The 12,482-nt window shown below is 41.0% G+C and overlaps 1 protein-coding gene across 1 annotated transcript; it reads right to left on the bottom strand.

Annotated features, from left to right (window-relative positions):
• Nucleotides 1-2,385: 2,385 nt before the first annotated feature.
• LOC311081411 (uncharacterized protein) lies at nt 2,386-3,107 on the bottom strand (the record flags this gene model as incomplete). The annotated part of the gene is made up of 2 exons (XM_084111950.1): nt 2,641-3,107; nt 2,386-2,465 (listed from the first exon to the last, which is right to left on the bottom strand). The coding sequence occupies exons 1-2, from the start codon at nt 3,095-3,097 to the stop codon at nt 2,386-2,388; spliced, it is 537 nt and encodes a 178-aa protein (XP_083968076.1). The 5' UTR covers nt 3,098-3,107.
• Nucleotides 3,108-12,482: the final 9,375 nt, after the last annotated feature.

Here is a 12,482-nt window from a genome sequence, read left to right as displayed (position 1 = left end):
TTTAAAAGTGTCAGTTTTTCTCCACTAAAGCAAGGCACATTTTCCATGTTAACTCCATGTTAAACATTCTTACACACACACACACACACATTTTGTTGTAGATATAGATATTTGAAATAAACTCTATAGAAAATTCTTATATCAGGCCTCCCATTTAAAGCATAATTTTCAAGTGTCATTGCAATCATAATGTGATATTGCAAAATATGCTGCATAAAATAAACATTTGAAGAGGTAAATTTTGACAAAGTAATTTGTAATGTTATTTTGTTATGTTATTGTATTGCAAATTTCAAACACACACATTAGTTCTCATTAATACACGTTCATATTTTAATGATTGTTCATGAGTTTAATTTTAAATCATACGCTGAAGGATCAGAATTATTGGAATCACATTCTGCAAAGCTCCTGTTCTCTTAAGGGAAACAGTAGGAAACCACTGAAAGTGCTGCGGTTATACTGGTCATCAAATATCCTGCTGCCAGTCCAAAGTCTCACATAGACAACATCTCCAACCTCCAGGATCAACACAACTCCATTCGAGGAGTTTAACTCGTTCTGAGGCTGACGAGCATATGCCATAACCACACGCTCTCCATTCTTAAAAACGGATGCAGCTGATGGAGTTGGGCCATGACCAAATACAGAGACTCTGAACATGTACGCTCCTTTCAGTGGGGCTGTGAAAACACCTAAATCAAATAACAAGAGATACAGAATCAGATTTTTTAATTAACAAGGACACTATGTAAAAGCTTTGAAAGATGGCAGATGATTTCAGGCAAAGTTTACACGACAATGATTTCCTAAAAACAGACAAGTTTTTCTCTATGCGTTTTTGGCGTACCGGCAACAACGTTGTCAAAACGATCCCCATTCACACAGATCCGGGGAAAAGCTTTAAAACGCTGTATTCTGCTGCCAGGCCTGTAGTTGGTGATGTCTCTTTGTAAAGAAACACTACGGATATAGTAATATAGACTATATGATCATGTAATACGCATGCGCATGACATCACCATTTTCACAAATTCACATTTTTGTAGTTTACACGGAGACGATAACGGTATTGTTTCCAAAAACTTGCACTTTCAAAGTGTTTGTAAATAACTTTTTCAAAACGCAGTTGTCGTGTGAATGAACGGCCAAAACGCTTACAAAGTTTTCAGTTTTTTTGTTGAAACTGGTGTCGTGTAAACGGCCCTTAAAGGGATAGTTCACTTTGAAATTAAATTTTGGTATGTTTTAGCTTACCTGAAGGGCATCCAAGATGTAGGTGTCTTTTTTTCCTCAGTAGTTTCAATTTTGATATTTTAGGTCAAACCGTTCTTGTCTGTCAGTCATATAATGCAGGTCTGCGGTCACTGTCTCAAAACAGCATGCACAAGTCCAAATTAAAACAATTCCCCATCGTCCCAAATGAAACAATTCCCCATCGTAAGTACACTTTGATGGCCTAAGACACGAAACGAGCGGTTTGTGTGAGAAAACGAACCGTATTTATATAGTTTTTGCCTCTTGAACACAGCCGCGTCCAACTGATCTGGCGGCGCGGGCGGGTATAGATATATACACTGATGTCGCCTTGGCTAATGAACTGCAATAGCGAAGGCGACATCTAGTGTTTCTATATCTATATCCGCCCGCGTGCGGGTATAGAAACACTAGCACTAGATGTCGCCTTCGCTATTGCAGTTCATTAGCCAAGGCGACATCAGTGTATATATCTATACCCGCCCGCGCCGTCAGATCAGTTGGACGCGGCTTTGTTCAAGAGGCAAAAACTATATAAATACGGTTCGTTTTCTCACACAAACCGCTCGTTTCGTGTCTTAGGCCATCAAAGTGTACTTACGATGGGGAATTGTTTCATTTGGGACGATGGGGAATTGTTTTAATTTGGACTTGTGCATGCTCTTTGAGACAGTGACCATAGACCTGCATTATATGACTGACAGACAAGAACGGTTTGACCTAAAAATATCAAAATTGAAACTACTGCGGAAAAAAAGACACCTACATCTTGGATGCCCTTGAGGTAAGCTAAAACATACCAAAATTTAATTTCAAAGTGAACTATCCCTTTAATTCTCTAATACACATTACACAACTGCAGAGAGGTCTGAATGGAGCAGAAGGGTTTTCATTACTATAAACTGAGTTTTATGACTCTGATAATTACCTGTAACTGGGTTGTAGGCGTTCCCTATGTTTGTGAAGACGTTCCTGTAGGTTAGTGTGATTTCAGAGGTAAAAGGACCAATATATCCACTGCCAGATTGCATCAGTGCAGCTGAAAAAGCTATTTCTCTGTCTGTTATTGAAAAACATAAGGAATTTAGTGATATATTACTATATTTCAATGAGAAACTATACACTAAACTTAACAACATTCAAGCACAGTTTCACCTCTATTTTCCTTTCTCAACTCCTCCACTTGACCCAGAGTAAGATTTGAGATTTCTGTGAAGGAATAAAGATTCTGTTAAATGACATTGAAACTGCTTATTGTAATAGATAAAAACAATTTGCACAGTATACACTCAATTTTACACTAACATTTACATAATGCAATGTATTGCATTGTTATTTTACTTTGAGGATCATTGATAAAAGAGTGAATGTTTTGGTGAGGTACCATCATTTTTCTTGTTCATCTCATCCAGGATAAACGTCTGTTGTTCACTCAGTCTCGTCTCTAAAGCTCTGATGATGGTTTTCTGCTCTGTAACGGTGGCGGTCAGTTCTCTGATGTTTCCTTTCTGCTCTGTAACGGTGGCGGTCAGTTCTCTGTTGATGGTTTTCTGCTCTGTAATGGTGGCGGTCAGTTCTCTGATGTTCACTTTCTGCTCTGTAACGGTGGCGGTCAGTTCTCTCAGCGCTGCATGGATGTCAGTGAAGAACAGATGGTAGTTTTGTTGGCTGTCAGTTGAAGCTTCATCTCTCAAAGTGTGTGTTTGAGGTGGATTCTGTCTTCCGTCCTCAGATCTGAGCTGTTGACTGATCTCATTCTCATTGAGTCCTCCATCTACCTGATGCTGTACGACACACACAAAGGTTTCCAACAGCAGCAGTAAACATACTAAACCCTTCATTCTTCACTGATGTTTGTTTCCAGCTCTTGCTCTTCATCCTCACAGCCTCTCATGTTCCTCTTATAGTGTCCTGATTTACTGTCTTTTGTACATGATTTACATTACTTCAGATAAATAAGTAGGTCAAGTTAATTGTTAATCATAATCAAAGGAATGTTCCGGGTTCAGTAGATGTTTATCTCTATCCACAATTTGTTACACTGTGTTGATCTCAACAGAAAGTAACTTTGACTCAAAGTATTAAATGTTTATATAAACCAGCGGTCGGCATTCTTATACCCTTATAGCATGTGAAGGGATCAAAGAAAGCTCCATTTGTGTGAATGGATTGTCTAATCTGTGCACCAGCGCAGGTTAAAATCTCACACTTCAATAGTATTTATAGTATCTAACTTAATAAAACATGCTGTATGACTGTGAGGAATAATTACCTCAAAACGTCCATATGCAAGCTTGAGTGACTCTATTTAATTTTAATTTTTTAATTTTCCGGGTTCATATTCATAACATTTGTTGATCTCAACAGAAAATAACTTTAACTCGTCTCTGTTTTTTTATATATACATTTTATATCCATATATATGGATTTTCAGATCTGCACGCTAACGCAGGTTAAAATCTCACACTTTAATACTATTTATTAACATCTGACATAATAAAAAAGGCTGTGTGACAATGAGGAATGATCACCTCAAAACGTACGTCCATATGCAAGTTTGAGTGACTTTATTTAAATTAAATACATCAGCTATTGTCACGTGCCAGTGATTTTCCTGGCCTCTGATATATTTCTGACCTCTGATATAGATGGTCACATGACTATCCATGTGCATATCTTACAATAGTTACCAGGTTTACCAGCTTTATGTTATGACAAAATGTAAAGATTGGATGTTAATTTACACAGAAGGGCCTCAACTCAAGGATACTGTCACGGTGTGGTGCAGGCAGAAGAAGACAAAGGAGAATCAAAAGTTCCAGTGCAAACTTTTACTCACAATATAACTTTTACAGGTACACAGACGACAGGCAGAAGGTTCACACACTTAATACGACGGAGATCGGAAAAAGACTGACTGAACAGAATGGAACTAAATACAAACACAGATGAACACTGATTAACAGAACACAGGTGAAACAGATGATGATGATGATGATGATGATGATGATGATGAACTAAACACAGGTGATACAGATAAACTGATAATGACTGTGAAGACAACACGTGATGTGATTACAGGCAGACAAGTCCAATGAAAACAAACTAAACCAAACACAACTGTGACAGATCAAATATGATACAGACATGATATGAACAAGTCTAAGAATGTTCCACATATGGTTGAAATACCATCATTGGCCTAGAAAGATAATATTCTGGGAGTCAAGACTATAAAGGAGAAAGGATGCCCTCCCTTCACTGTCACACTCTGCAGCCACTCTGTGTGACTGTATGGGCCCTATCTTTCACCCAGCGCAATTGACTTTGTACACTGACGCATGTATCATTCCTATTTTGCTCCCGACGCACAGCAGACTTTTCTCTTGACACGTCGGTAAATTAGGGAATGAACTTGGGAGGAGGCATGTTCCGGCGCAAACGTTCCCTGGTGCTATTTTGCAGTTCCAGAAAATAATTCCGCCACAGACCAGGAAAAACCTCGTCTAAAGTTTGTAGCGCATTATTCAGATGCTATTTTAAGGGCGCATGCTTGGCCATAATGTAGCGTGTGCACAACGCGCATACACTTTGCTTCTCTCATCTACACAGACGCAGCAGTTGCCATTTTTGCAAACCATACATTATTACAGGGAAAAATTTTCCACACGAGGGAAATCATTGTGGTATCCATGAAGATGTGAAAATATAGGCATAAATCTAGCTTACACATTTACCCAAATTTTTATACGCCTGTTTAACAGAAGCTAATTTGGGTGGGTTTCTCCCATCCCCATACAATGTCACTTCCCTGTCTTTTACGGCCCTGACGAGAACGTCGGTCTCCTCGGCTGTGAGCCGCTCCTAGCGTGCGTCTGGCAAATCCGCCATTATAACAATCCGCCATGGAACAAGCGCGCCTGCTTTTAAAGGGAATGTGAGATGACGCTCTGATTGGTTTATTTCACGTTACACCCAAAGCACACCTATGAGTAATGAAGCTACTTCAGACCAACCCATTTTAGATTTGCGTCGAGAGCAAGAGGCATTTATCCCGGCGGTATAATAGCAACAGCGCCCAAAATCCGCCCACAAAGTTACTTGCTTTTCGCGTTTGATACTTGCGTTTCAGATCGTTAAAATAGGGCCCTATGACTGCTGGCCTTTTCTTGCAAGAAAATAAACCTCATCAAAGACAATTGGAAATGTTTGTCTCTTATTCAGTGATAGAATTTTGTTTGCCAACGGGGTGCAACAAAATGCAACAAAATCATGAATTAACAGATGTAAAACTGAAATATTTATAAATTGGATTAATAAATACCAAAAAAAAAGTAATTTTAGGATCAATTTCATTCTTTCCTTGCTTTTACTGTATAATTAGATACCAAAATATACTGAAGATAACAGGCTATATGTGTAAAAATCACTATTATTCAACACAAAACTTGTCAAGTTAATACATTTAATAACATGTATAAAAACATTAAATGTAATTATTAACCTGATTTACAACTTTTCATGTACAAGATTGCCCTTGATTTTGGGAAATTGGATTTATGCCCTTATGATAAAGTGTACATTATCTTGTTTTATGGTACTATAATATGAGCTGTTGTTTCGTGGTGTGTACTTTGATCTTAACACCTTTAACATTATCATTATTCTCAGGTTAGGTAAAGTAAGTCGAGTCTGGCCTAAATTATAAGTCTTTTAAAGTACTTACAATTTGGACAGAAGACTTCTCTGTGGTATGTTCTTATTCAAAGCCTTAAAACACTATAAATCAAAACTTCAGTAGACATTTTGTAATCAATTAAATTTCTTTTAATTGGTAACTTTTAATAATAAACAAAAATGTAAAGGCAATTACATTTCATCAATAAAGCATAAAGTACAATAATCACACTTCCAAACATAGGTGTAGTCAGCTCTGGGTTTCTCAGGGCTTGTCTATACTAATACGTTTTCGTTTGAAAACACATCTTTTTCTCTCCGTTTTGGCCTTCCATCTAGCCTGGCAAGCCAGACCTACATCAAGATGTTGGGTCTGGCAACTCACCATAGACACGGCTCAATCCGAGGGGCGGGATAAACGGCTGTCTTTCAAATTCCCTCTGCACGCAATAGGACAGCGCTTCAACCAACCAGAGCGTTTTCCCAACAGCAGAGCTAGTTGATAGATTCAACTTTTGCCATATCTGGCCGGCAAAACTACGAACACATCTTCCTTTTTTTAAGAATGACTTAAGTGCCGTTCTTTGCTCTTTTCTCAAAGAAAAACGTAACTCCAAGTCCTCCAGAGTCGCGGCCAAAGCCGATTCGAAAGACTGTTCGCCTGCAGCAGCAGCCATTCTTTGTTTTCAAGTGGCAGGTAACCATCGCAACTCTGTCGTCATTATGTTAAGCCCGCCCCGCATACTCTATACACGACGTGATTGGCCTGACCCAATTTAGGTTTTTGCAGCTCAAAAGTCAATGGAGAGTTGCTAGACTGCCCTGGCTGCAAAATACATTTTGCTGCCGCTAGGGTGCGTCTAGATTTCTAGGCTACCTTCCATCCACACTGAGACAGTGTTTTTATTAACGAAAACTAAGCTTTTGGAAAACGATCTCCAAAATGGATAAATTTTAAAGTGCCTGTTATGTGCAATTCACTTTCACACTGTTGCTAAAATATGTTACTTTGCACACTCTTCATATCACAGTCCTGCTGTCACGATGTGGTGCAGGCAGAAGAAGACAAAGAAGAGTCAAAAGTTCCAATGCAAACTTTAACTCACAATATAAATCAAACTGGTACATAGAAGACAGGCAGAGGGTTAACACACATACGACATAGATCAGACAATTAACAAGGTAACACACAGGGTTTAAATACATGGGGAAACAGATCAGGGAAACAAGACATAGGAGGGAGGGAGGATGAAGAGTAGGTGAAGGATAGACAGAAGGCAGGAGGGGCCAATGCGGAGCAGATGGTGCAGGCGGCCAGGGTGGAGGCGAAGCCAGAGGAGTGTAGTCCCGAGGTGAGGGCAGGCCAACGAATGACCAAGGCAGAGCCGGGGGGACGAGGGAGCCTGCGGAGCTGGTAGACTGATGGGCCACGGTGGAGATGAGGGAGGTAGGAGCCAAGGTAGAGCTAATGGACCGGCAGGCCGAGGTGGAGTCCTGGTCGCGGAGACGGGATCCATTGACCATGATAGAGCTGCAGAATGGCAGACCCACGGCAACCCCACCTCCCTGAAGGTGAGCTAGAGGAGCTGAGGGGCTGACAGGCAGTGGCGGAAGAAGGGTTGAGAGGTGGTACATGTGAGGAGGTGGGAGAGGGAGGCTGGATGGGAATTCAGGAACCGCCTCAGGTTCTGATACAGACTCAGGCTTGAGAACAGATTCGGGCTCGGGAACAGGCTCAGGCTCAGACTCGGGAACAGATTCAGAAACAGGCTTAGGAACAGATTCAGATACAGGCTCGGGAACAGAATCAGTTCTTAGGGCAGGAACAGGTCTAGGGACAGGAACAGGTTGAGGAACAGAATGGTGAACAGGTATTGGTGTGGCGGCAGCCATCCTGGCTGAGGTCTCAGGCTGGGCAGGCATGACATGAAGAACCCTTGAATCCGGCTGTGTTCCAGATCGAGACACGACGCTCTCCAGACACCGGATGGCGGTCTCCCTCCAGTCCAGTCCAGTGGTGTCAGGGAAGTCGATGGGATGGTTGAAGGTGGCCCCGATCTGGAACAAGGTACTCAGGCTCTCGTCGTCGAGGTTGCTAGTGATGGCAAGGCAGCAAAAGTCCTTGGTAAACAAAAAAAGGTTTTGGCTTTCCTGAGCCATGACGATAATACTGACCCTATCATCCATTTTGGGTGGTCCAATCTTCTGTCACAATGTGGTGCAGGCTGGTTGCAGCACAAATGAAAGTTGTCAGGATCTAGATGTAGCAGCTTCTTTTAATTAGCAGCTTCTTTTAATCCAGACCCTCTGGGGTCGGCGGTAGGGGTGTAACGATTCGTTTTAACAACGATTCGATTCGATTCGCGATTCATGGTTGTCGATACGATTCAAGGACGATATTGGTTAATTTAGAACGATACGATCCGAAACGATTCAGTGACCTGAAATCGATTCAGTGACTTTTTAGCCAAAAATTCTTGTAAGGGAATCAGGTATCAATTAATTATGGATATAAACAAACAAGTAAACAACAATTAATGTCAAATGCATTCACATTTTATTTTAATAAGTAGGACTGAACGATTATGACAAAAATGATAAATGTTGATTATTCCCTTGAAATTGTAATTGTGATTATTAATTACGATTATCACAACATTGAATGATGTTTTGAATAGTTTGGCCCTGGGACCCACATTTCCCCATGGTCATCAAGCCGCGACCCACCTTTTTAGGAATTATATAGGCCTATTATAAAACATTTGTTTACACAAAAATTGTTGACACACAGGTTCTGTCCCCCTTTACAAAAAAATAAATAATTGTAAGATTCTGACAAATATTGATAAACAGTAGGCACTTCGAGGTTAAGCTATTAAATAGCAGTCCCAAACTAGTTTTTGTTAATACAATCTTGGTATGAGCCACCACAGTCATATAAAAATATACAAAATAACCAGTAAGTGGCATTTTGTTATGGAAACAAACAACAATTAGGCTACCATGGTGATACACAATACTTAGAAGAACTGGTAAAGAAACATGGAAACTGCTCCTGATAAATAGCAACACACATGACGTACCAATAACGTAATTTACTTACTAATTTACGACGTTGCATTCTCGTATGTCTTTTGCGCGTTAGTGAAGTGATACAGCGCGCTCCACCGCATTTGCGCGTGCAATTGAAGAGTGCGCGCTACTGCAGTATAGCGGCTGAGAGGACAGGAAAGTCCGTTTTTCTGAGGTGAGAGACTTTGCGCTGCATGTTGTCTTTGCACTGCTGCTGGCGCATCACGCATGGCGACGACGTCACAGATAGGCAGACTGAATCGAGTAACGTTTAACGCCTTTATCATTAAAAGTGCAAAGAAAAAACATCCATATAAAGTCTAACGTGCTTAAATCCAATGCGCTATTTCCTAGTATCGATATAATCGATTCATTACCTTTTAAAACGATGTTAGATTGATATATGTCGTCCGGAAGGCCAACTTGCCGAGCACAGATCGATGCAGTTGGATCGTAGGAATATAAATCGATACATCGATGTAGTTGATGAATCGTTACACCCCTAGTCGGCGGTATCGCCGGCGTGATCTGCTCGTTTTTTTCTTATCAGTGCAAAAGAGACTCAAAATACTCTGTCGATTTTGATCTTACATAAGTGTTATTAATCATTCGAGCCTGTTAAGTGTCTATTTTTTTTTGTGTATACTCACAATAAAAACAAAGTGTTGTGCTTTTTGCCAAATAAAGAAAAATAAACATGATGAGAGTTCTGCCTTCTCTCTGTCAGTGAAGTCCATTCTGAAACGTGTCCGAAAATGAACTGTAACTCAGCGAATACTCAGTCCCACAGGTATACAGACACACTGGCATACAGCTTGAATTCTCTTCTTTTAACCTCTTAAGGCCCACGCTGTTTTTTTACATGCATTTTTTATTTCTCTTTGCTATTTGGGCTTATTGGAACCTAATTAGAATAAAAAGTATCATCTTTTGATATGATGTACTTTTAGAGAAAAATGATGTCCACATATGTGGATTCATGGTCCGAATTTCCATAAAACACAATAAAGTCACCTTTGTGTAATAGAATGAAAAACTCTTTATTTCTGCCTTGAACACAGCAGTTTTTTTCCTGACTGTTTTTTAATGTATTAATAACACATACACATATTTTTTTTTACATGTTTTGACTATCAGAGAGTAAAAACAACATGGAAACATTGCAGTTTTGCCCATTTTGGACAGTTAAAAATAGTGTTTGGAACATTTGATATGCTGCAAAACAGTTGCAGGATGACATTGAATGTTTTATATTTTGTTACAGACATACAAAGTATAGCCACTCTTGCATTAGGCTACTAATGTGTTTTGAACATCATAGTGAAAAAAAGAAAAAACATAGTAGGTGAGTAGCTCATGTGACATTTTGCATTGGTAATGTAAAAAAGGGAACATGTTAAAGGCTGCGATAACTGAGCACTGAAGGACCAGGCCTGCTTACAGAAGCCCAGAGGCCACCTGATTGATTGACCTTCACGGAGTCGGAGAATATGGAGGAACCAAGGAACATGGACTACAGGAACAACAGAACATCATCTGAGTGTGTGTGAGTGAGTGTGTGTGTGTGTGTGGGAGAGAGTGTCCTCCTCCTCTCCTCTGCCTCACGCTTCCTCTGAGCCTCCGCAAACTACAGGAACAACAGAACATCATCTGAGTGTGTATGAGTGAGTGTGTGTGTGTGTGTGTGTGTGTGTGTGTGTGTGTGAGTGAGTGAGCGTGTGTGAGTGAGTGAGCGTGTGTGAGTGAGTGAGTGTGTGTGTGTGTGTGTGTGTGTGTGTGTGTGTGTGAGAGAGTGAGTGTGAGAGTGAGTGTGAGTGAGTGTGTGTGAGTGTGTGTGTGAGTGTGTAACACCTTGAGAATCACTGCCATCAGTGTGAAAGGCTGAGTAACAGTTGCGCTCGGTTTGCAAGCACAAGAACACTTTGCAGGTCATACAACGCACTCGGGTCCTTCCAGTGCAGCCTAGTTGTCTGCAGCGCATTGCATTTTTCAGGCCGATCATCTCTGGGAGGAAGGCATTAACCCTCCTGCGGACCGAGACATGGGGCAACTCTGTCACATGACGTTTCACTCCCTGGTTTGAATCTTCTTCTTCCTCTGACTGTGTCGAAAGGTCTGCATCTGCACCGTGATGCTGGGCCAAGAGGATCGTAGCCACTTCCATGCGGAACTGAAGGAACTGAATGGGTCTTGTCTTTGGTCCAGCACATATTGCATGGTCTTTTCGGTAGAGTAGCCAGCTGTTGGCTAAAGCCAGATCCGTGAAGTGCATTACCATCCGCATTGTCCACTTCTTAGTACGGGTGCTCATGCGATAGTAACTTATCATTCTATCCATCAAATCAACTCCACCCATCTTGATGTTGTACTCACGGATTATGCTTGGTCGCGAGACAGTGACATATTGTTTAATTTTCTTGTCCCAGCGCTGGCAGGTGTCTTCTGGCTGTGTACCATGAACAACAGAAATCAGCAATACTGGTTTGTTTTCGTACCACTTCACTACACACAACTTTCCATCTTCAGTGGAAACTTCTGATGAGGTACCTCTTCCTGCGTTTTTTCATGACTTTGTCACTGGGTAACTTATGCTTCGCTTCAGCGAGTCGGTTCTTCATTATTGTACCAGTCATGTACAGCTCTTTCTCCATCATTCGTTACACACCTTTGATGGTGGTGAAGAACCGGTCACAATACACCTTTGTGCCACGATGCAGAGTTTGGCACAGACGCTCGATGACTAAGCTTCCCAAACTCAGGCCCTCTGGTTCTTTGACCTTCTCAATCAGTGAACCTGTGCCTTGATACAGCTCAAAGTCAAGCACAATGCCATCTGCTGTAGCACAAACAAAGTTCTTTATGCCAACTGGGTTTGGCTTCATTGGCAGATACTGTCTGCACGGACAGGCTCCTGTGAAAGGAATCATCTGCTCATCAATAGATGCGCAATCAGGTCGATTCAGAGACAAGCAGCCTTGCAGAATCCGATCCAGAAAAGGCCTCACCTTCCAGAATTTGTCCGACATTCTCAGGTCTTCTGGCACATCATGATCAATAACCACTTTTATTGCTCCCCTCAGTTTGAAGAATATGGCACGTGTGTATTTGTCAGTGATGGCAGTGATTTTCAAGGCTTTGGACCAGTACATCCCAATGGTTGGGTATCGGATGCAGGACATCAAAATACAGGCACCAAAAAAGAGGTAAACCTCATCTACTGTCATGTTAAGTGGCTCCCCACTCTTAGACAGTGACATAATATTAGAGCATTCTGCAATTGTCATAATCAAATCACTATCTATGTACTGTTCAAAATAGTCTATTGGGGTCCAGCCATGTCTGTCTAGATCAGTTTCGTCCTGATGCTGATACTCTGCCAGGTTTGGCGTCAATGGAGTAGCCTTCCAGCGTAGTCCACGTCCTGCACAACCAGAATCAGAATAAAAATAGTATTTATTGTAGGAAGTTACATTTTTA

This window comes from Abramis brama (genome assembly GCF_963993115.1).
Source record: "Abramis brama genome assembly, chromosome: 4".
NCBI lineage: Eukaryota > Metazoa > Chordata > Actinopteri > Cypriniformes > Leuciscidae > Abramis > Abramis brama.
This window is presented reverse-complemented; position numbering and strand designations above follow the sequence as displayed.